The sequence below is a fragment of the Convolutriloba macropyga genome, chromosome 6 (assembly GCF_964194025.1).
Source record: "Convolutriloba macropyga chromosome 6, txConMacr16.3, whole genome shotgun sequence".
Taxonomy (NCBI): Eukaryota; Metazoa; Xenacoelomorpha; order Acoela; family Convolutidae; genus Convolutriloba; species Convolutriloba macropyga.
The window spans coordinates 24,227,148-24,251,308 of record NC_134473.1 but is presented as its reverse complement, the minus strand read 5'-3'; the positions used below and the strand labels follow the sequence as shown (position 1 = coordinate 24,251,308).

At 37.7% G+C, this 24,161-nt stretch overlaps 2 protein-coding genes across 3 annotated transcripts in view; both read right to left on the bottom strand.

Annotated features, from left to right (window-relative positions):
• Positions 1–3,999: 3,999 nt before the first annotated feature.
• LOC142341585 (synaptic vesicle glycoprotein 2C-like) overlaps positions 4,000–24,161 on the bottom strand; it is a 71,247-nt gene continuing 51,085 nt past the window's right edge. The window contains exons 7-9 of one of the 2 annotated variants that reach the window (XM_075392637.1): positions 6,366–6,478; positions 4,757–4,926; positions 4,000–4,377 (exon numbers count right to left, since the gene is read on the bottom strand). In XM_075392637.1, the coding sequence (XP_075248752.1) occupies positions 4,287–4,377; positions 4,757–4,926; positions 6,366–6,478 (374 nt within the window). In that variant the 3' untranslated portion in view covers positions 4,000–4,286. The remainder of the gene's footprint in view (positions 4,378–4,756; positions 4,927–6,365; positions 6,479–24,161) is intronic. The other variant, XM_075392636.1, reaches the window with a different exon arrangement.
• Positions 10,554–17,909, bottom strand: LOC142341583 (uncharacterized). The gene is made up of 4 exons (XM_075392635.1): positions 17,222–17,909; positions 12,610–12,997; positions 12,077–12,224; positions 10,554–11,517 (listed from the first exon to the last, which is right to left on the bottom strand). Exons 1-4 carry the CDS (start codon positions 17,814–17,816, stop codon positions 10,585–10,587), a joined length of 2,064 nt encoding a protein of 687 aa, XP_075248750.1. The 5' UTR covers positions 17,817–17,909; the 3' UTR covers positions 10,554–10,584.

The following is a 24,161-nucleotide window of genomic DNA, read 5'->3' as shown; positions in this document are numbered from 1 at the left end:
TGGAGGGTACGTTGTTTCGTGGTGATGTCTTCCGGAAAAGTTAGCTCTGTAATTGGTCCCAAATGTTTGTAGTAATGATTGCTGTCAGGAAAAATTGTAACCGCAGCAGATTTCCAAATGTAGAATTATGTACATAAAATTATTCAAGAATTCAACGATTTAATTCAACTTCCCATTCTGGGAACTCTTCTCTGGCGCTTTGTAACAAATTTATGGATGAGATAATGAGGACGAAATGGTTCTAAAATGATGTTACAAAAATGTAAATCATCAATGAATTGAACCCAAGAATAGAAGGCGCTGGAGGGCAAAGAAGCTCGCAGGAAACACTGCGAGTTGAATATCAAAATGTAGGAAGATATAAAATGAGAAAGTGAAACTGTGCTGAGATTTTTGAAAGATATTTTAAAAAGTCTGCATAAGGATCTAGGTTAACGAAAGTTTGAGTTACAGGGTAGTAAACAAAAGTTACAGAAGTTGAAGGAAACTTCCAAGTGAAGTTGTCCAGTTCACGAAAAAAGGAAGAAATTGGATTGGTATGCGAATATAACCTAGTTGTGAGTCAATGTCGTATATTGGGTGAAAGCTTTCGGGACTTTGAATTTACTGTACGCGAGAGTTCTACGTCAACTCTTTCTCCTATGGCGTTACGGTGAAGTCAAACTCGATGTAATTCAAAATCGGATTGATTGATATAGGATTTGTTGCCAAGCAAATGTTTTATCGGCCCTAATGGAAAGAAAAAAAATTGAGTAAACATTATTCATCACATTGTCATGCTGCATATTGATACTGATAACTGATTCTCGGTCTAAAAATGCAATAGTATATTCAGGATCTTAACAACTGATTGAGAAAAAAATTCAAAAATCGTTTTTTTTTGGCCCAGAATCAAGATAGTTCGATGGGAGTATATCGATTGGACCCTGTGCGCTGACAAAAATAAGGTGAAATTTACCCTGGAGCGCATTTTGATATTTGTTGTGAAATGGTTTTTGAGTATCCAGTTTGTAATATATTCGAGAGCATTCTAACTGCTAAGCTCTCCGTTGGAAAGGCAGTTAGGGAGCGAACCTCCACCTCGTGCCAAATGAAGTCTAAAAATAGTTAATCAAAAACAAAAAATCAAAGTTTAAAAAGTTTAGACGAATTGTATAGAGGGAGGGATACTCTCTGACATTGATACTACTATATGGGGTACTTTTCTGTTGTATTCATTCCTTTTTATTCTTTTTCTCCTCTCTCAGTTCAGAATTGGTTGCAAGAAGAAGATTGCGATTAAGATAATAACAAGTCTATTAGTGCAGCGACTGGTCCTTCTGACTGCAGTGCTGGGTTTAAAGGTTCGCTTTCCGATGAGTACTTATTGCTTTGCATGATACAAGGAAAGGCTGGAAAAGGTACGAAGGAAACTAGTAAAGGGGTACTCAAAAATCTTTCGTCGCTTAGTTGGTAGTACGCTTCGCTATTGTCCTGATCTAGTAGAGGTTTGAACGCTTCAACCCTCTCCCAGATTGATATTGTCACTTCATCTATCAATTTACCCTTTGTGCACCGGTCTCGACTTCTGTAAAGTCGGGTCGTATTTGTTTGATTATTTGAATTCGCACCTCTGATTGAGAAGTCTGATTCGAGTCAGGAGAAGTTCATCCACTCAGGGCATGTTGAACTGCGTAATTATCATTGGATCCTGAGGTTCAAAGTCTAGCCATGTTGAACGCGTTTACAATTTAATAATACACTCCGCAAACAGGATGTTAAATTTTTGTCGCTTTCGCGTGTAGTGTTCTTTTAACGATGTTATTATTCAATGACAAAAGCCTAGATTGCATGCTTTTTCAGTCATCGGCAGCTTTATTGGATCCAGTTGCTAGCAATCGTTCAATTAGATTCATTCCAAATCCAATTCCCAGCTCTTCAGGTTCTTGCACCTCTTGGTTGTCTATGCAGTGTCTTGACATCTGGCTGCTGACCCTCAGGACATCTTTGAGAGTTATAATGTCTTTCTGGGTCTTTTCATTTTCTGTTAGCTTCTACAGTGCTATCCACTGCTATCATGCTGTTGAGTTCGACATCATAGTAAATGTAAAAAGGCATCCAATTTTCGGAAGTCATCATTATATGTATGTACTCGATTCCCACCACGATTGTAGGTCACCAGCAGCTTCGGGTGAAAACTACATTGTGATACTCGTTACGCTCTAAGAAACCAGCCCAATTGAATACCCTTTCGGATGTACCTCAGCGTATCCCGACTTTGAAAGCCAAAAGTCAAATAATGATCATACGAAATATTGATCAAAAGAAAAGTTACAGGAATAGAAGAACCAATGTAAACGTAGGAGGCAAACTATCCCGCATTGACACCACTGACTTGCGTTGGGATTGAACCAGTTCGAAAAAAAATTACAACCAAGTCGTGTTCTGAGTGTTAAATGGTGTTCCAATTTCTTGCAGTTTTATGAGATCAGATATAAATTCTCCATTTAAATCGAAATACAATAAGCATATTGCTAATATCAATTAAAATTATGCTCTAAAGGAACTCTGATAACTTAATGCAGGAGAGTACTTGACGAGAGCCAAAATTTTCCATGTGTCGAAAGTGTCCTGATTTGCTCCGAAGTTTAATTAGATTCAATCACTATGGCGAGTTCAGCTTCTTTATTATTAAAACGATTAAAACAAATACCAATTAGCATTACACTTCAAGACACTTTGATATCTTTATATACTAAGTGTTAAAAGATAAGTGTTGATGCCCGGGTTTATCCCGTTTCCTTCGATTTCGCTGTTTTGACCTCGAGTGAATTCTTGTAAAATGGCATAAAAACTCCATTCAATTGAACGAGAATGGGTATGTCAGAAATAAAACGGATTGAATCTCAATGTGTCACATCTGAAACTCCCGATCATGACCTTCGAAAACAAAGCGAAAAAGCATAATGTTTTTGGGAAAACGAATAAGGAATGGCTGGCAAAAAAGGGCACACCAAAAACCGGCATATGATAGTGTTGGAAAAGAATGAAAAATTATTCAAGATCAGCATCAGATTATTTGTGCACGTCAAAAAGATGCCGAAAATAGTTTCCAACATTTCGGTTTAATAGGCACATAAATCTAACTTTGCTAATATTTTTGTGTATTAATTACTCTTAAATAAGAGGTTAAAAAAGCGCACACAAGATGCGTAAAATTTATCAACCGAATGACGTCCAACTAATTGCTGTTAAATGACGAGCGAAGCAATTTAATTCAGAGGAAATTTAATTTAACAAAAAAATCAAGAGTAAGCAAGTCCTTAGAGAGCGAAAGAACAAAAACGCGAAAACAGTCAATCGAAAAAAACACGTTTACTATAATTGCTTCAAATTTCGTTAGAGAGCATTTGAGGCCCTTGAGCAGGCAAATGCTTCCTTTTGAAAAGCGCTCGGATAAACTTGACGCAGCGTCGTTTCGAATGATAAAAAATATCATTGCTGCAATGAGTTAATTGGCAATAATTCACAGGTTCCAGCATAAACAAAATTGATATAAATCTGAGTATAAACAAAATTCATATTCTATACACATTTCTACATACTGCGATAAATTATATAAGAATAGCGGTGTCCTGCTTTTTCACCCCTATTCATTTAACCCTCTATCATTTAACCCCGATTTAATCACCCCTGTATCCTTTAACCCCTCTATCTTTTAACCTCTCTATCATTTCACCCCGATTTTAATCTTTCTATAAAATAATGATAATTAAATTATCAATATAATCATTTGGTCATGCCTCGCGGGCCATGGCCATGCCTCAGCGGCCCGCGGGACTTGATATGAAACTATCACAACCGAACGTGGGATTAATTTATCCACTTAATTATGACAAAACATGCCTTTAATGTCGACTTCTAAGTGACGGGATGAAATGCTAGAGGGGTGAAATGATAGAGGGGTTAAATGATAGAGGGGTGAAAAAATCGGGGTTAAATGATAGGGGGTTAAATGAATAGGCGTGAAAGGAAGTAGAACCAAGTATAGCACCTTGTACCGTCATAAATGATATGATAGAGTATCAGCAACTAAGTGCATAAAATCGGAAAACGAATGAAAAACGTAGCACATTCTTCAAGTAGCATCTGTTTTAGTAGTTTGAAAACCTGAAACCAAAGTGACCTGCTTTTTTATTCATCACTACTCCAGAGGTTTTCCCTGCATATTGGGTAAAAATATGGCCAATAGTCCCCCGAAAAAAATGAAAGCTGCAACAGTCAGGATAGGGATAGCACAATGTTCTTCAATCAGAGCTCCGAATGCCAAATTGGCAATGATGGATCCAATTCTTCCAACGAGAGTCAGAAATCCGATCGCCAGTGCCCTGCAAAAAACTTGAACGAATCATTTGTTGAACATTTTATATTTCTTAGGAGCATGTTGGGACAATCAGTTATATATTCATTGAAACAACCAAAGCCAAGTTAAAATGGCAAAGTCTACATCAAACGGTTACTTCTGCGTTTTCAACGGTTCGCAAGTTTCAACATAATACAATACTTATTCCCAATATGTCTAATGTTAAGGGCTAAGAAATTGATTTAAGATCAAGGAATTTCTCAAACGATACCAGAACCCAAAATACATAACATTTCTAGTAATGGAGACGTTAACATGAAAAAATTTTGGTAGATGGAGACAATTTGGGAAAGAGTGGATAAAATAGGAGAGCTGAGTATACTTTTACAGATGACAAGTATGATTAGAAAGTACCTTTGGTTAGTAGGATATAGTTCGGTGTAGAGTACATCCAAAACATTCCACCCAATGACTGAGATGCCCCCAAAAATGCACATCATCACCAGAGTCTCAGTAGTAGTCTTCACAAGCCAAATGAACAGAACAGATACACCAGAGAGAATCATACTGGCCACAAGCAACGACTAAAAATTGTATTGCACATGCCCCAGGCAGATACTTTAGCAAGTATGCACACGATAAGTATTTTGACTTCGAAAAAACCCAAGCGCTGAAAACAGCTGTTATCTTTGTTTAGAGTTTTCGAAACTCATTGCCCACGGACAAGAATCACGAAGTTACTGTATCAGCATCCACAATTTCTTTTAATAATTTTCACGGCGAAGTAGAAAAGACCTTTCACGCAATTAAAATAATTCGCATCCTTCTGATATCAATTTACCACCTTGAGGATAAAACATAGCCGGCAGATTGCCGGAACAGCTGCAAAAGAATAGACTTGCGTGCCGTATAATAGAGATGGAAACAGATATAAGTTGAAAAAGTTATCGACACCGCTCGAAAACTATGTAAAAAAACATTCAGCAATAAATTAATAAAGCGTGTAAAAATTCATTGCGCAGAAGCCTTTTTTAGGAGCCTTTATTACAGATATGATTTCCTTTGACCTTAAACTAATTCAAATTAAACTTAGATTTAAAGTGCAAAAGTGCAACTTTTATTGAGTTAGGTAAGTCACGTATGATCAGTTCGCGCGCAAATGCCGTTAGTGAGAGGAAGAAGTCGCTCAGAAATTTTGACATTTCAGCCTTGCTGTGTGAACAAACGTAAAACGAAAAAGAGCGTCAGACGACGAAACAAAACATAGCAGGACAAGTCCTGACGTACAATTCGAAAAATTTTCATTGACTAAACACAAACTAGACCTAGAACGGACTATGAGTGAATTGGGAAAACCATTTCCAAAAAATCAGATCAAAAAAATTCTAAAAAAAAACTGAAAAACAAAGTCAAAATGCCGCATGTGAACAAAAAACCACTAGCGAGATAGAGAAATTTGGTTCAAACAAAAAACTAGACCTAGAATGAACTATGAATCGATTGGGAAAACACTCTAAAAAAATTCAATCCAAAAAATCGAAAAAACAGTAACAATCAAAGTGAAATTTCCATATGCGAACAAACTAGCAAGAAAGCGAATTTTTGTTCGAACACTGTTTTCTCACTCTACTTTAAAAATAGTGTGAAAAAAATTCACGCAGCAAAACCACTCGCTTTTGCGCTCCACTTCGGCGTGACCAAAATCACTACTATAATTTGACTTCAAAAATCATGAAAATGTGTGAACAGATCTTAAAAAAAGACAGCGCCCAAATACAATAAAAAATTCTTTGAATTGTAAAAAAAACCAAGATCATCGTATTATAGCCTCGCTCAGCTTACAGCTTCGCAGCTATGAACAAATTAAACACCTCTTATCAACATAATTCGGTGATCAACTATATCAGTTGAAGTGTTAAATTCATAATTTGAAATTATTAAGTTAAATGCAATTACCAAGCTACTCAACTTATTTGTTGCTCATTTTACATCTAAGAAATGCATAATCATAGATGAAACGCACCTTTCTACCTGTCCAGTCAATCAACAAGATAGTGAGAAGGTTTCCGGGTAGGTTGGAGAGCGAAGTGATAAAGGACTGTTTGTAAACTTCATCGTCAATGTTAGCGGTACCATCTAAAGCATGCCAAAACTACAATTTAGTATAAATCAATTGCTTGACAACGCAATTTTTTCACAATTTGAATCATTATCCAGATAGGCCACGTATTCATTTTATTCGTCTTCATTTTGGGTTTTTTATTTTGGTCTATATGCTTTATTATCAACAGCCTATATCACATAATAAAAACTCATATCATCTAGAGAGTGAAGTAAATCATGATTTAAAAAATTATCACGCTAACCAGGTTAAAACTCATTGCAATTTAGTTTGATATGACATCACGCACATAAAAATCATCAAAAAATCGGCGTACTTGCGTGAAAAAATAGCTCTAAGGTTTGCAGCCTGGCGAAATATAACAAAACATAGCTGGCAGATTGCCAGAAAATAGCCGCAATAGCTTCGCAGATCTGCAGTCTCAAAAAAACAGTGAAGCCAGACCAAAAAAAAACAACGTCTTTTCATTGAAGGCTGATATGTTCTATTTTGATTCAAAATCTGTATGTTTTTGCTGCCTCTATTAACCTTCATTTAGAGTGACGCACACCCATTTGACCTTATCTCTTTGAATTGAAGTAAATAAAAGCCAATTTCAAAGTGAGGAAGTCATTTTTGAGAGTGAGGTAAATCAAGTGTGACCAAAAATTTAATCACGCGAATGAACAAAAAAACTCGCTCCACTAAGAGCGAAAAATGACGTCACGCATGCAATTCAATTGAAATTGCATGAACGAATGAACAAAAAGTGGCTGTGACGTCATATGGTCGAAAAAAAAATCATGACGAAACAAAAAAACATAGCAGGACAAGTCCTGACGTACAATTCAAAGAATTTTCATTGACTAAACAGAAAATTAGACCTAGAACGGACTATGAATGGATAGGAAAAACCATTTAGAAAAAAATTCGATCCAAAAAATCGAAAAAACAGTAAATCAAAAAAAGAGTAAAAGTGAAATGGCCGCATATGAACAAAAAACCACTAGCGAGAAAGCGAATTTTTGTTCAAACATCGTTTTATCACTCTACTTTAAATTTGGAGCGAAAAAATTTCACGCCGCAAAACCACTCGCTTTTTCGCTCCACTTCCTGTTTCGGCGTGACCAAAATCACTACTGCAATTTGACTTCAAAAATCATGAAAATGTGTGAACAGATCTTAAAAAAAGACAGCGCCCCAATACAATTCAAATTCTTTGAATTGTAAAAAGCCAAGAGAAGGCCAATAATAGCCCCAGCTATCGCTATGCGGCTATTAAAAGGTCTTCAGTCAAACAAAATAAAAAAGAGTCGGAAGATTCCGGAAACGACTCGAAACAAAACTCCTCCACCAAATAATTACATCTACTTGATAAATAGATTAAACAAATTACTTCTTCAAACCATTCAGTCTGAAAACAAAACACGGGAGAATACTTCAAAAAAATATCACAGCAAAACTAATTTAACAACATACCCGGCAGATTGCTGGAAAATAGCCGCCGTTGATTCCAATAACCATGATTGGGATTGAAATAACAGAAGATATTGAAAAAAAAAGATTTTTGTACAAAAACATTTTTTTAAGTCCGATTTGTTTTGATGGCATTTCGTAGTTGAATATACTTCTGTTTCTTAGAGAGAGGCTACAGGGGCTACTATCAATACCAATAAGCATTAGAGATGTTAACTAAGACTTATAGGAACGAAGTTCAAATAGCGGGCATCTAAAATTGGGCTTTATGGGTTTATCCCGTTTCTATTTCTGACATCCATTTTTGTACTAACTCTGTTCATTTTGAATTGCTTTACTGAGCAACTGATGTTCAAAATCACTTTTAGCAGAATGAGAAACTAGCCTAGAGAAGTCAAAAAGATTTCACGCAAAATGTTGAAAAGGCGGCAAAATGAGGTAAAGCGAAACATTTTTTTATTCGACGAAGTAAAAAAACATAGCAGGACAAGTCCTGAAATACAATTCAAAGAATTGAATGAAAAACTCAGACGTACTCTACCTGACCAGCAGATCAATTGAACAATGCCAGCCAGAACACAAAAATCATCAAAGAATTGAGAAACTAAAAGAATCAAAACTAAACAAAAACACTCATTGCTAAAACTCTCGAAGCTTTTAAACCTAAGGCAAAATTTTTTCCCCTTAAAAACACCTATTACAAAAATATGTTCAAAACCAATTTTTGTTTCTGAAATCGGTCTAGTATTATATCTGCAAGACCTGAAAAATATTCATTGGCCCTTGAAGATCGATTAACTCGAAAATGATCAAAAAATTTTTAAAAGAAATCAATTGCAAATTATAAGGAAATGTTGCTAAAAATCGTGATATAAATATTTTCAGAATCATTTCTGTGTGTCTAGATGCTATCCAGTAACCCAATTGCAAGCCTTAAAAAACCCATTGGCTCATAGATCGATAGGCAATAACTTCTAGAAAAAAACTTCAAATTGCAAAAAATAGAAAATCGTTCTATTAAAAAGTTGAAAGCCATTCAATTGCCCCGTAGCAACTATAAATAGAATACTGTTAAACCCTGGATGCGGTTACCTGGCTACTGAGGCAAGAAAAAATAAATAAAAAACAAATTCTATCAAAAAATTTCTAAAAGTCGAAAGGTTAAATTGTTGAAAACAAATCAATTGAAATTAAAAACCATGCAGTAAATTTTCATCAGAACTTGGAATAAGTTTTCTTGCACTTGAGAATGGAGGAATATCAAAAACTGACAAAAACTTTGGGAAACATTAAAAAAATTGAAGATCTTATCAAAAAAATGCTAAAATTCGAGACATTAGAAAGATAAAAAGCATTCAATTATTACTAGAAACTATTCAGTGCCTTATTAACAAACCTCAAAGGAGATTGCTGGGTCCCTGAAACTGGAAAAACTGCAAAAAATATGAAAATTTTCAAAAAAAACTGAAAAAAATGCAAATTTGTTCAAAAAAATTGATAAAATTTGTGATATTCAAAAGTTGAAACCTATCCCATGGCAACTAAAAATTTTTCAATAACATATTATTCAACCCCTAATGAGGTTTTCTTTCCCCTGGGACACAAACAACTTGAATGATGGCAATAAATATTTCAAAAAACATGAAAAATTTGCAACTTTTTCAAAAAATGCTAAAATTCATGATGTCAAAAAGTTGAAAACCGTTCCATTACCACTAGAAACTGTGCAGTAAGTTATCATCAAACCCTTTATCAAACCCTAGATGAGTTTTCATGACAGCAAGCGCTAAAAAACTCAAAAAATGACAAACTTTCAAAAAACCTGAAAAAAATTGCAAAAATTAGTATTATTTTGTGTGTTTGTGTTTGTAGTACCACGACATATAGCTCATAAAATGGCCATAACAAGCAATTTTGTCTCGCAAAAGGCCATCATCAGCTTTTAATAACTTCAACCTAAGACTAATCAAACAAAAAATCTCAAAAAATCACAAAAAACATGAAAATTTGCACCATTTTGAGCCGAAAAACTCCTAAAAATGACCTTTTGACGTTAAATTAAGGCCATCCCAGCAGCTGCACCACTATACGCACTTGAAGGACTACTAAAGCCCACTTTGGGCCTCTAGTGAAACTTAATGCCCGCTGGGCTTTACCTGTTTATCCCGTTTTGAGAGATCAAAGTCATTGAAAAAATGTGTGAACACATCTTAAAAAAAAAAAACACAGCGCACCAATACAATTCAAATTCTTTGAATTGTAAAAAAACCTGTAGAATATCATTACTCCTCTTCGAGTCGTAAAAACCTGTAGAATATCATTACTCCTCTACGAGTCGTAAAAAACCTGTAGAATATCATTACTCCTCGTCGAGTCGTAAAAACCTGTAGAATCTCAATACTCCTCTTCGAGTCGTAAAAAGACCGACAGGACTAATATAATTGCTACAAACTTCGTTTGAGAGCAATTAAAAAAACACCAGGCATCCCTTCTCATCCGTAGGGCCAAAACTCAGTGAAAAGCGAGAAATCGATAAAGTAAAAGCAGCTTATATAGGCTATTTATTCAGATGTCGACGTTAACTTAGCCTAACTTAAGTTTTCGACACTTCGGTAAACTTAACTGCCACAAGAAATACGTGGTAAACTTCCACGTGAATTCTTTTTTACCGTTGACTGAGAGAAGAGTTGACACAACACGAACTTCTATACACTGGGATATTTGAGGATATTTTCAAATCTGACAATACGGATGAAAGAGTAGAGTACCTGGGCGATAATCGTGATAGCAGCCGGAACATTTCATAGCCCAGGAGTAGGACTCCTCCTTGCGAGTGCCACTTATCGACAACCTCCACTCTGTCTCGGTTGTTCTTACAGTCATCGCTGATCTTGAACACCCGGAAATTACTCTCTTCTTTCTCATTCACATGGGCAACCCCGTTACCCCTCTCATCATTATTTTCCACTTGAACAGTATCACTGCTGATAACATTCTTGTCCATGTTGCATTTTGAAGCATCATTGACAGTTCCGTTCGTATTTAGGGTTTCTAGGAAACATTCCACTATTTTCTCAGCAGGGTCCTCAATTGTCGGAGGTTCGCATGACTTCGGCCTGATTTCTTCAAAACTTGGTAGGAGATCAACATCGTCGTTAACAACTGGCTCTTCTAGGTTCTCTAAATCAGGTTCAAATCCAGCAACACCAGAAGAGCCACCAGCGTGACTAGGAATCGACGGCGAGCTGACACCACTTGATCGTTCCTTACTGTCATCGGAATCTGAATTTTGATAAAGCATGTTAAGTTGTTCGTGAATATTGGAATCATATTGGGAAGAGATGATAGGAAAATCAAAAAGCATGTCTTGCCATTCATTGCACATTTGAGACAGTCGGTATATGTTCACGTCGTTTAATTCTGGAGGAGTGAAAGCAACGAAGTTTGCGATTTCTTGGTACCTTTTCAAATAATACTCGCGGTCATTGGCTCCTGACTTTGTCATTTGTTCTCGCTCTTTAGCAGCCATGTCCTGTCTGTGGGCATTCAGATCAAAAACGTCACATGACGCCCAATGTAAGAATTCATTGGCCCAATTCTAAAATGAAAAAAAAAAACAATCACAGTTGAATCATAATCCAGCGACTAAAAAATCATACTCGGCTACTAACTTTTATTTGACTTTTATTTTCAAGTTCTCGCATTATGTTCAGTTCATAGAGCAAATAACAAGAACATAGTTTTTCCGATCGCTTACATTTGCTACAGGTCAGACAATATTATGGAAAATTTAAATATTTCCAGGGTTTAATGTTCAGCTTGTCACATTTCATACGATAAAAGTTAAATTTCAAGGCTTGATAAATTATAGCAAAAGATTCACTGATAAAATCTACCATTAATCGAGCGAGACCGCGTAGCGGTTCGAAATATAAGTCAGAATTTTGTAGTGATTTTCGTAAAGTTGCGTAATCTAGTTCGTTACACGAACTAGCAAGTTAGAAATCCGGCACCGTGTAAAGGAAAAATCTTGAACTGCAGAGATCTGGCATTTTAAAACTTCATTATGACCTCAGCAAAATGTGAGTGATACATTCCTGGGCAAAACCTTTTGAGATACAGAAATATTGTGGTCACTTAAAAACATTCTTGTTTACCTGGACAGTATTGATGGGCACGATGATCAGAATGCGCTGGCATATTTTATACTCCAACAGCAGCTGAGAGAATGCAACAACTTGTAGAGTTTTGCCCAGACCCATCGAGTGACCCAATATGCATCCGAATCCCGCTGTCTTTCTGAACCTTAAAAAGAACACCTCCGTTTAATCAATAATACATGCAAAGACCTTGACTCGAGCTTAACGTGACATAAAAGAGGAACATTGAGAAAAATACAATTTTTTGATTTTTCTGTTTGTGCCTGTCCCCCCCCCCTCCCCCCAGTACGTCCTACAGCCCCAGTTACAGAGCATATGTCATTACATAGTAAATCATTACCTAGAAATATGGCATGTGCATTTGGGTGGTGCAAATAATATGCGCCCATTATGCGGGGGGGGGGGGGGGGGGGGGCACAGACGAAAATGATCCCAACTTTTATTGGGAACACGTGGGTTACAACTTTTTCATTGCAATTCATGTGTATCGTTGAATTTCCTTAAAGTAATTAGTAAGAAGAAGACCGCACCTTGACATGTTTTCGACAATGTTTGAGTAGAGAAAGCGAATCCCTTGAATCTGATGCGGCTTGACACTTTTAGATATCTTTGGAGAGAGGAAAACGTCCGGATCGTCGCTAGGATGTGCAATATTGATAAGAACTTGAAGACTTGAAACAGATGGTACAGATTCATCGCCAGCTAAATAGCCATTCGATATCCCGGTCGCCTCATCTTCCTCGTACTCTGCGTCTGTTTCCCCTTCGAAGTCTTCCTGCTGGTTCTGAAATGTATCTACTTCGAATTGTTGGCCTGTTTTTGATCCCAATGGGTCATACACGCACACAATGTCTTCACCCTCTTCCTCGACGTCCGCTTCCAGCCCGTCAGAGAGGTCAAGGTCGCCAACCTCCACACCTAATCAAGTACTTCACTACAGCCTGTAGATACACCAAAAAGGAAAAATTAATAAATCGGAAATGACTTGAGAACGTTTCCAGGTTCATTAAGGACTGCATATTCAGCATCTTAACGTTATTGCGGTAACAAAACAAAGAAAACAATTAGCCTTAGGAATCAGTTGCCGACTGAGTTCATCTGGGGGCGTTTCAAATTGACGACACCGGAATTGTGTATCAAATGGCGCGCGCTCTCACGTTCGGTTGTGATAGATTCGTATCAAGTGCCACGGGCCGCTGAGGCATGGCCAGATGCGGTAAAATATATAATTTTTCCTTCCTTCTTTCTCGTTTGTATTAGTCATTATGGACGATTCTACATTATGGATGAATGGTCAAAATTTCAATGATTAGGGAGGAATAACATTGAGAATGCATGCATTTGTACAGTTCAAACAAAATTCAGTGTCGTCCATTTGAAACGCTATCCTGTTGATCAGCCCCCACTTCATCTATACAGGTATGCAGTTCCCACAACTGCACAGAACGGACCACTTTTCGAAATGACCTCAGTTTAGCTGAGTGGGTTTTGTCTGAGTTTTTTATCCGATTTAGCTAACTAACTTGTCCTTTCCCAACGACTCAGTTGATTAATTTTGAAGAGCAGGTATAGGCCAAAATGATCAAGATATCGTTGCAGTCATACGGATGATTTTAAAGAAGTAGCACTTGAATTACAACAGACATATGTTTCTTGGCGCTATGATGTAACGGATGCAGCTTGTTTTTGACTATTTTATAGATACAACTCGTCGCACCCAATTTTTTCTAACACTTTACGTTAAATTCTAAATGGCCTAAGATCGATCCTTATACCCCACTACCTACTCCGAAACGCTCTCAAACAAGAGGCTGGGGGTCAATTTTCCTATTTTAGCTGGGAAGGGAGTATAATGTCAAGAAGGGGATTAAAATGAAGTTGTAAGATCGGCTTAAAATCTGAGAACCAGCGTAATAGATCACGTACAAATCAATAAGCCAATACTGAAAAAAATATTTTGAAAAGTCAATTGTAAGACGAAAAATTGATCAAGCGACAAATCACATTAAAAAATATAGCCAGGAGGATTATGGAAGCGACTCGAAGCATCGGCCCATCCAAAAAACAAAAACATCACTGAAGCCGGAACCATTATTGTTTATCTGAAAGATATTATTCATTGTCTCAACAGAAGTTAACTAAAAAAGATTGCTAAAAAATTAACAACTGACGAAACTAGAAAATTTTCAACTTTGACGTCATAAAGCACGCAAAAAGGAACATTTCTAATAACCATTCAGAATAATCATGAGCTAATAACCATAAACCATGCAAAATTGACAAACAGAAGTATATCTTAAGATAAAAACTCAATCCCAGTGAAAGCCTTAAATTTCAAATTTTGTATTATTCAAAACACATTTCGCAACATGAAAATTATCTAAAATTTTTCAGAGGAAAACAATTTTTTAAAACTCTCACGAAACAACGAAGTCAAAGATTCAGCACCCTGTAACTTACTTTGCGACTCAAAGATACATTGGGAAAACGAATAAACCGGGAGATAAATTCTTAGGAAATAAACTGAATTTAAAAAACGGAAACAAAACTTTATGAACTCAACTGAATTTTCGGTTTTGACGTCACGGCATTTATCTAAATACCGAGCAATTAGTTCTGTCAGTTGTTCATAGCCTTAATCTCAATTCTTTTCTATGAGAAATTAAATTCAGTACGGTTTAAAATCAAAAATTATAAGAAAAAAGAGAAAGCAAACATTAAAAAAACTTAAAAGCGTCAAATCATTTATTAAAACCTAGCTCCATATTTCGCTGAAAAAAGTATCATTTTTTTTCAATCAATTATAAATTTCTCATATCTCCTACAAGCTCAAAACCGCTCTATAAAATAAGTAACAGAACAAACAAAAATAAACTTGGAAAAGAAATCTAGGCAAAACAGCTAAGAACGGGAAAATTTAAAACTTTTGAGAAAAGCAGAAATAAACTAAAGAAACACTAGCAAACTAAATATTTTGGAAAGAAATTAATTGCAAGAATAATGAAACCAAATACAAGAATGTCTTATACATTGTAAAAAAAGTAGGAATGAAACTTCATAATTTTAAAAATATTAGAAAACGAATAGATTTCAAAAACATAGCCACCGGCAGATTGCCAGAATAGCTGCGAAAGAATAGACTTGTGTGCCCTATAATAGAAATATAAGCAGCTACAGATATAAGTTGAAAAAGTTATCGACGCCGCTCAAAACGCAAGGTAAAATTCAGCGATAAATAAAACAAAGCTTGTTAAAATTCATTGCGCGGAAGCCTTTTCATTAGGGACCTTTATTACATATACTATTTCAAATTAAACTTAAGTTTTAAAGTGCAAAAGTCATTTTATTGAGCGAGGTATGTCACGTATGATCAAAATCTAATCACACAAATGAGCTAAAAACGTTGGCTCAAGAGAGTGAAAAATGACGGCACGCGTGCAAATGACGTTAATGAGAGGAAGTCATTCAGAAAATTTGCCTTTCATCTTTGCTGTGTCAACAAATGTAAAACGAAAAGACGTCAGAAGACGAAACAAAAGTTTTGCAAAAAATGCTAAAATTCGTGGTGTTGAAATCTTGAAAAGCATTCCACTACAGAGTTTCCTCGGCTATTGAGGTTAGAGATAGCTAACGAAAATGTTCAAAAACTTGAAAAAACGCAAATTTTATCCAAAAAAATTGCTAAAATTTCGCATATTAAAAAATTGAAAGCTATTCCACGGCAAATAAATTTTTTTCAGTTATTTATTATCAAAACAAGGACGTTTTCTGGTCCCTGCGTCTGAAAATACGTGAATAATCAAAAATAAATGTCAAAAAATGCTAAAATTTGTGATGTTAAAATGTTGAAACCATTCCACCACCACTAGAAACTAGGCAGTAACCTATTATAAAACACTAGAGGAGGTTCCTTGACACCTGGGAATAAAAAAAAATTCAATAAAATGGCAAAAAACTGAAAATTAGTAAAAAAAAAAATTGCGCGTTTTTAGCGATCGGTTGTTCGTCAGTGGCCACGGGTGGGGGGGTTGCACCGGTGGAGGGGCTGATGGGGAGGGAGGGGGGCTGGACAAGAGTGGGGGGGTGGACAACATTTGGGTGGGGGCAACAGTGTGGAGGGGGCTATAGTGGGGGTTCAACAGTGGGGTTGTCTTCAACCTCTAAGAACCGCCCTTCACACCATAAGTATAAGTCTCCCAAACAGTTTGAGCTGAAACATAGCTGAAAAACTCGAAGAGCACTGAGTTCCCGCCGGACGCTACCTGTTTATCCTGTTTTTGAGGACGATAAGTCAAAGCGTCAGACGAAAAATGGTTAAGCAAAAAATCGCATAAAAAATATCGACAGGACTAATATAATTGCTACAGACTTCGTTTGAGAGCAATTAAACATGTTATTTAAAACAAAAATGATTTAATTTTGATTAAACAAAATTTAAAGCTCTTAAGATGCCCAAAGAGGCTCATTTTTTAAAAATCAAACCAAAATCGAAAGCACAAATTTAAGAAAAATTGAACCCCCCCCCCCCCCCAATCGGTTTTGCATAAGTTAAAAATGCATACAGAAAAAGACCACGCTAAAAACGGAATAAACAACGCCTGGTTGTTGAAAAACGGTTTCCATACACAATGATTACAAAAAAAGTTTGTTTGATGAGCCAAAAAATAACAAATTATTGAAAACCAAAAAAAAAAAATAAACAATTAAACATTTTACCCTTAAAATACATTACTGGTCTCTCAAAAACACTTACGAATTGCAGAGCGTTAGATAATAGTACATCTTCGATTTTAAAAAATGCTTTAAAATCTAACTAGAAGCAAAAATATGAGCCAAATCGACGAAAAATCTGCTAAAAACGGTTAGCACAATTCTGTCGAAAAAAAAACCTTCGAAGTCAATCATTCAATGCAACGCATCAACAAAAAACCTCTCGCTCGACAAAAATTAGTTCACGCGGCAATTTTACTCTATCGCTTCTAGGTCAAAACGGCGCCTGAACTTAGTAACCGTACGAAAAGACCGACAGGACTGATAAAATTGCTACAGACTCTATCTAGAATTAAAATGCGGGGGAAAAGTAATTGTTTGAAAGAAAACCAATTATTATCTTAGACCTATTTTTTAAATGGTTTAACTCACTCCTGCGTCTATCTGCCAAATTGGAGTCTCTCGCCTTGCCCCAAGTCCTCGCTTCATCGTCACTGTCGCTCAAACAAATTATTTCTTGCTCTTTTGCATTTTGAGCAGGTTTCAAAGTACCATAAACAGACTTTTGGCATTGTGTATCTTGTAGTTTAGTTGTAACTTCTTTGCCCAATCGTTTCATGCGTTCTTCTTCATCGCGTAAGGCTTTCAAAGTCTCCTCATTGAGACCACTGGATTGCATAACATTTCTAATATTTCGTCTTGTACCAGGGCCACGTTTTTGGTTGCGTGCCTCTCGAGACCGACGAATCAATTTAGCTTTTTTCCGAACTCTTGACAAGATATCAATTTTTTCATTCTCAACAGTAACATCTTTGAACTGTTCTTCTGTTCTTGGTCTTTTCAGGGCTGGAGTCAAATCTTCATCCGGGCAATGATTGTCGAAGACTTCCTGTCGAGCAGAGTCGGCCTCTTCAGTTTCTTCTCCTGAATCCTCTGACTCTAATTCCAAAGTATTCACATCCTCATTTTGGTCATCGTGTGGTGACAGTTTTGAATTAAAAGCGTTATTACACCCAGAATCATCCATTTATTGTTCGATATTTGATCCTTCAGTCGATTCTTAATGAAACATTACAAGACAAAGCACAAGAGCAGATGACAACTGATCATCCAACCCATCTAACCTTGAAGAGAAAAAATAAATGAACACGTTTTCGCACAACGTCAGTAAGTGAGATTGCTCTCTGGATCTTCTCCGTTTGTGCCCCCCCCCCCCCCCCAGCTTAGTGGGTGCAGATTATTTGCACCCCCCATCAGCACGTGCAATATTTTACATAATGATTTACTGTGTAATAACACGTGCCGTGTAACTGGGGGCGCAAAACGTAATGGGGGCACAAACGGAAAAGATCCTGCTCTCTTAACTCCTTTACCGTTGAGCTATCAGCACAACTTCTAAGAACTGAAAAAGATGAAAATTAAAACAACAGCTTTTATGTAACATGTAGTAGCTCAGGATACAAGTTGTTTTTGGCTAATTATATCCATGCACGTTACTATTTTAACTCTTTGGGATCTTTTCCGTTTGTGCCCCCCCCCCCAGTACGTTATGCTCCCCCCAGTTACAGAGCACGTGTCATTACATAGTAAATCATTGTAAAAATATTGCACGTGCATCTGGGGGTTGCAAATAATATGCACCCACTAAGCTGGGGGGGGGGGGGGGGGGAACAAACGGAGAAGATCCACTCCTTGGCACGCACGGGATTTTAAAGCACTTTGAACCTCGAGTTTTACTTAAAAAAAAGTTCACAATTAGAAACTTTCAGTCAAATACTTCACGTTGAGTGTAATAGCATGTGGTACACGCAATCGGAAACCTTAGTCATGGGTGCTTTACTTGAGGTAATTCTTGCAAACTAGTGGACGAAAAATCCTTGCAGAAACCGGATGAAGGAGGGAAGAGCAAAACTTCTGATATGAAGGGAATATGCATTAATTGTAACCAACGCTTTACTTTCTGAGGGATCTTTTGAATGGATCTGTTCTTATTGTACATGAAAAGGTGCAAAAGAGGACATGAGATGAAATGAAACTGTTCAAAAAGTACGTAGATGAGTGTGCACTGTATAATAAAATCTCCAAGAATACCTCGAATAAGCAAATTCACTTCACAAAAATTTACAATTCACTCTAGAGTGTCCCGACGGTAATGGAAATCTGGCCTTCTTAGATCTGAACCTAAAAGTATATTACGACAGGTAACAGTATGTCAGTAGCAGTCATTTGTATCAAAAGTTTACTGATTTTAGCATAATCTTGAATTTCCGTAGCTGTGCACCATTACAACACAAAAAAACGTTATTCAGGGGACTATAAATAGGATTTTCAATGCAACTAATGATTGCAATTCTTTTGATGTAACTCTCAAAAAACTTGAGATCCGGACAAAATAACTAGGATGCAACTGACTGGTCATCCAGTATTGTTAACAAGACGTTTAATCAAATAGTCACAAAATTAGCGCTTACAGTAAAACGTACCGACGTAGCACAAGAGCTCAATACAAAAAAAATCTAACAAAAATGAGGATCAACCGATGTTTTTTGTTCAAAACAGAGGAAACATCGCTAAAAACTTCGAGAGTAGACTGAAGAAATCGTGATATTCAAATCATATTCACAGCAAGAAAATTAAGAGCTTGCTCGTCAACCATGAAATCATTTTTGATAGAAACTTGAAATCGCCTTAGGCATAAAATAATGGAAGTAATTTTATCTATATTGGCCAAACCAGCCAGGGCTTAAAAATTCAATAACAACTGAAGCAATCCAAAGCAATAAGTTGAAACCTCAACTAAATAGACGCGATAATTACAGGGGCGGAGATTGACATTAGAATATTAGTTCAAACACAAATTTCACTTTCGAAATCTTAAAATTGGTGTATTTCGAGTCAATTTTTTTAATAACCTCGAATGCTCCAAGATAACATCCCATAGGATTGAGGACAAAAACTGCTGTTCCGAGAAAGAAATCACAAAACACGTGAAACATGAAAACTCTGAATACAGAGTATAAGATGTTGGGTGTTTTATATGTAAATAAAATGTTACAAATGTAATTAGAAATGTATATAATTTCAAAAATTCGTAATTAATTCAACTCATTTCCTAGAAATAGATCAAATTAGTCAAAGACAATGGTAAGCACTTGGTAATGAATCTATTCGACTGTGCTTTAATTTTAAGTGAACCTGATGATGAACCTAATGATGTTCGAAAAGGTTCGTTTTCACTAACCGAATTTATTTTCATTGACAATTCTTTTTTCTTTGCAGCTCAAGAATTTACTGTTTTAAAGAAATACGATTGTTAAAATATAAAATTTAATTTTGAAAAAAGAGCTATTAATTTGAAGAAGGTAGATGACTTATTGTGTTGTTTCTCGGTATTTATGTCTCGGTATTTATCAAGACTTCCTTCAAGTCCGACTCCAGAACAATGGCGCTGGTGGAAAGACTGTTTCTCCGAGGAATTGGATATCAACGAAATCACAGAAGACGAACACAAACTGACCTTTTTGATTTCGCCTGTGGGTTCGGATTTTTTTGCCCGATGGATACCCGTTCCCGGAAGTGGAGACAATACTCGACGGAGCTGCACAGGACAAATATTTCTCTCGCGTGGACCTGAAATCTGCCTATCATCAAGTACCTATTCAGGAACCAGATCGTCCATTCACAGCCTTCGAAGCAAATGGAGCGTTGTATCAGTTCACTCGACTTGCTTTTTGGCTAACTAACGCAGTTCCTGTTTTTCAACGAGTGATCAATTCTATCATTCGCAAGGAGAAGCTAGAAAAGACACGAGCCTATCTGGATGATGTTATTATTTCGGGGGCAACTCAAGAGGAGCATGACCGTAATCTGGAGAGGTTTATATCAACAGTGAAGAAATACGGAATCACTCTCAACAAAGACAAGTGTCTGTTCAACGTACAACGAATTTCGTTGCTTGGCCATATTCTGGAAAAGGGTACAAAGCGGCCTGACCCTGAGAGACTCAAGACACTTATGGACTATCCGTTACCGGCCACTAAGCAGGAACTCCACAGGCTCATTGGATTCCTTGCCTACAACGCGAAGTGGATTGCGCATTACTCGGACAAAGTCCGACCGCTCCTGGACGCTTTCAATGCAGGCCTTCTGCCTCTTCCAGAGTCTGAGGTCAAGGCTATAGGGAAACTGAAAGATGCTATAGCGAAGTCGGTTTTGGCTGTTCCTAAACCTGGTTCGCCGCTCATTATGACGACAGACGCCTCAGGAACGGCGATAGGAGGAACGCTCACGCTAGACTCGCAGCCCATTGCTTTCTTTTCGCGCTCTCTCAGTTCTGGGGAACGTAAACAGTCAGCAGCGGAACGTGAAGCATTGGCCATTGTAGAGTGTAGCCGTAAGTGGATGCCATACATGAGAGCTTACCATACCTTGATTCAAACGGACCAAGAGGCTGTTGCTTTTATCTTCTCTCGCAATAAGTCCAAGGTTAAGAATGACAAGCTGATGCGGTGGCGATTAGAACTCTCCACACTGTCATATGGAATCGAGTATAAGAAGGGGTCAGAGAACATCGCAGCGGATGCACTCTCACGCATTGCGTCAATTGATAATTCCGGCACAGTGGACAACCTTCACAGACGCTTGTGCCATCCTGGAATTACAAGAATGTGGGAGTACGTCAGTCGACACAAATTACCATTTACTCTGAACGAAGTACGACAGTCTTGCTCTGAGTGTCCCACCTGCCTCGAATGGAAGCCTAAATTCTACCGTCCCGAGAAAGCTCATATTATAAAGGCTACTCGGCCGTTCGAACGTATTAGCATTGATTTGGTAGGACCAAAATCAATGTCCCCAGCTGGAAATCGCTATCTTCTCACTGTAATTGATGAGTACAGTCGTTTTCGTTCGCAATACCTTTAAAGGATATTTGTGCACAGTCAGTCATAAGGTCTCTCAAGTCAATTTTCTCACTTTGTGGAACACCGGGCTTCATTCACTCAGATAGGGGGACACAGTTTATGTCAGCCGACTTCGATAAATTCTGCGCCGATACGGGTATCGCACACTCCCGAACCACACCGTATAACCCCAAAGGCAACGGCCAATGTGAGCGCCTTAATGGAACGGTTTGGAAGGGCGTCGTCTGTACACTCCATTCTCGCGGTCTGCAACCCGATCGGTGGGAAGATATACTGCCTGATGTGCTGGCGTCAATCCGAGCACTCATTTGTACATCTACACAAGAAACACCTCACGAGCGGTTTTTTGGTTTCAAACGCAGGGCGCCTGCCAAATGGAATCTCCCTTCATGGCTGGCGCCGGGTCACCCCGTGTATGTCAACAGTTTTGTTCGCAACAAAGGCGACCCTATAGTTCAGCCTGCAGAAGTTGTGGAGCCAATAAACAATCAATTTACGAGAATTAGGCGGCGTAATGGAGCAGTCGACACAGTTTCATCGTCCATGTTATCTCGCGGCAGCGTGGTGCCAAACCCTCGACGAAGATCCTCCCTGCCTCATCTCGTGAATGTCCCGGAAAAGCCGCAGGAGGGAAGCGATGTAATAGCGGATACGTCGATTATGGACAACAATGCGCAAACGCTGGAAACGCTGGCTTTAGGATCGCAGCAAGATGTTTGCATGCCACGTACTGGGTAGGAGTCACCGCCCGTCATTTCCCAGCCAACGGAGCCGGCAGGCCAGAGCACTCGTCGCAGTGGAAGAGTAAGGCGTCTGCCAGAACGCCTACGCTCAACTGTAGACAGCAGCATCATCCCTGAGACTTTCGACGAAGACGAGATCATTCGGAAGTACGAGGAGCAACATTAGCGGGGGAGAATGTTGTGATAGTCGTTATAAATAATCTACCATTCCATGTTGTTATTCCTGCATTTGTTTATGTGTTTGATGTCGTGTATCTTTCAGAACCAACGTTGAGTTAAAGCTTTAAGACAAAGCCTGTTTTACACTACAATAATGTATTTTATGAGCACAACTGACATGCTAATCGACATCAGTGGTGTTCGTCATGGTTCGATAATTGTTGTTGTTGTTGTTGTTGTTGTTGTTGGGGATTTACAGTTTTCACTGAGGGGATTTTCGTCCCAGTCGTCGTCTTAGAAAATTGTCCTATTATTTCTGCAGATCTGACAGTCACAGCATAGATGCCAGCTACAGATGTTATTTTCGTCGAATCGCTCGTTTACAAACTTCCACATGAAATTTAAAACTCGATTTTTAAGGCCTTTTTTCGTATTAAATTCAATGTATTTTTCTATTCGATTTGCTAGTCTGCATGTACGGAAAAAGAATTTCTAGCCTTTTCAGTTCTGGTTTTCGGGAGCTTGAATAATTCATTTGTTCTCCCTTTTTCTGAATTTTGTTTCAGCATTGGTAAAAAGCTATCGTCTTCTGTCAATTTCGATAAAAATAGAATGTCATTTAGTTGCATGAACATTGGTAGTGGTAGTATGTTAAGAAGTCTCAGTTGATTTGGATACGGCATGACTTTTTGTCCAAGGATCCATTTGACTACTTTCTTTTGAAATCTTTCAAGCTGTTGTAGCTCACCTCGGTTCGGATTTATACATGCAGAGCCATATAAGAGTACTGGCAAAATTAGTGACTTGTAGAGTCCGAGCTTGATCTCTTGTCTTAGTTGAAGAGCTATGTTTCGTCGAAGTAGGTAGATTACTTTGTTCGCTTGTTTCAGTCGTTCTTCGATGTGTGTCTTCCACGTCAGGTCATGGGAAACATAGATGCCGAGATCTTTGATGACTTTGGATGACTCTAGTTTAGTGCCCATAAGCTTGTAATTTTGTGTTTGACCTCTTATGCTCAGCTTTGCACATTTGTCCATGGCTAATTTCATTTTATTTTCGTTTACCCACTGTTCAATACCATTGAGATCGTTTTGAACTTGCCAAAACGTTTTCTTCACTGCAAGAATTTTTAGGTCATCCGCGAAGATAAATGGGTCAGAGAAAACTAACACATCAGGTAGGTTATTGATGAATATGCAAAACAGGAGTGGTCCGAGAAGAGAACCTTGGGGTACCCCACTTGTTACATCTAAAGTTTCCGATCTTGTGTTGTTTACCCGAACGAATTGTTTCCTATTGTCTAAGTAGTCAATGATGATTTCTAATAGGCAACCTCCCACTCCAATATTTGCAACTTTTTGTACAAGCTCAAAATGCGGCACTTTGTCGAAAGCTTTGGAGAAATCTGTGTAGAATGCTACAATTTCGGTGCTTGATTCGTTATCGAGTGCGTCGTGAATTGATTTCAAGAAGGATAGCATATTTGTATTAACTGAGCGTTTTTTAACAAATCCATGTTGGAGTTCCGTTGGGAATTTTTCGAATTGA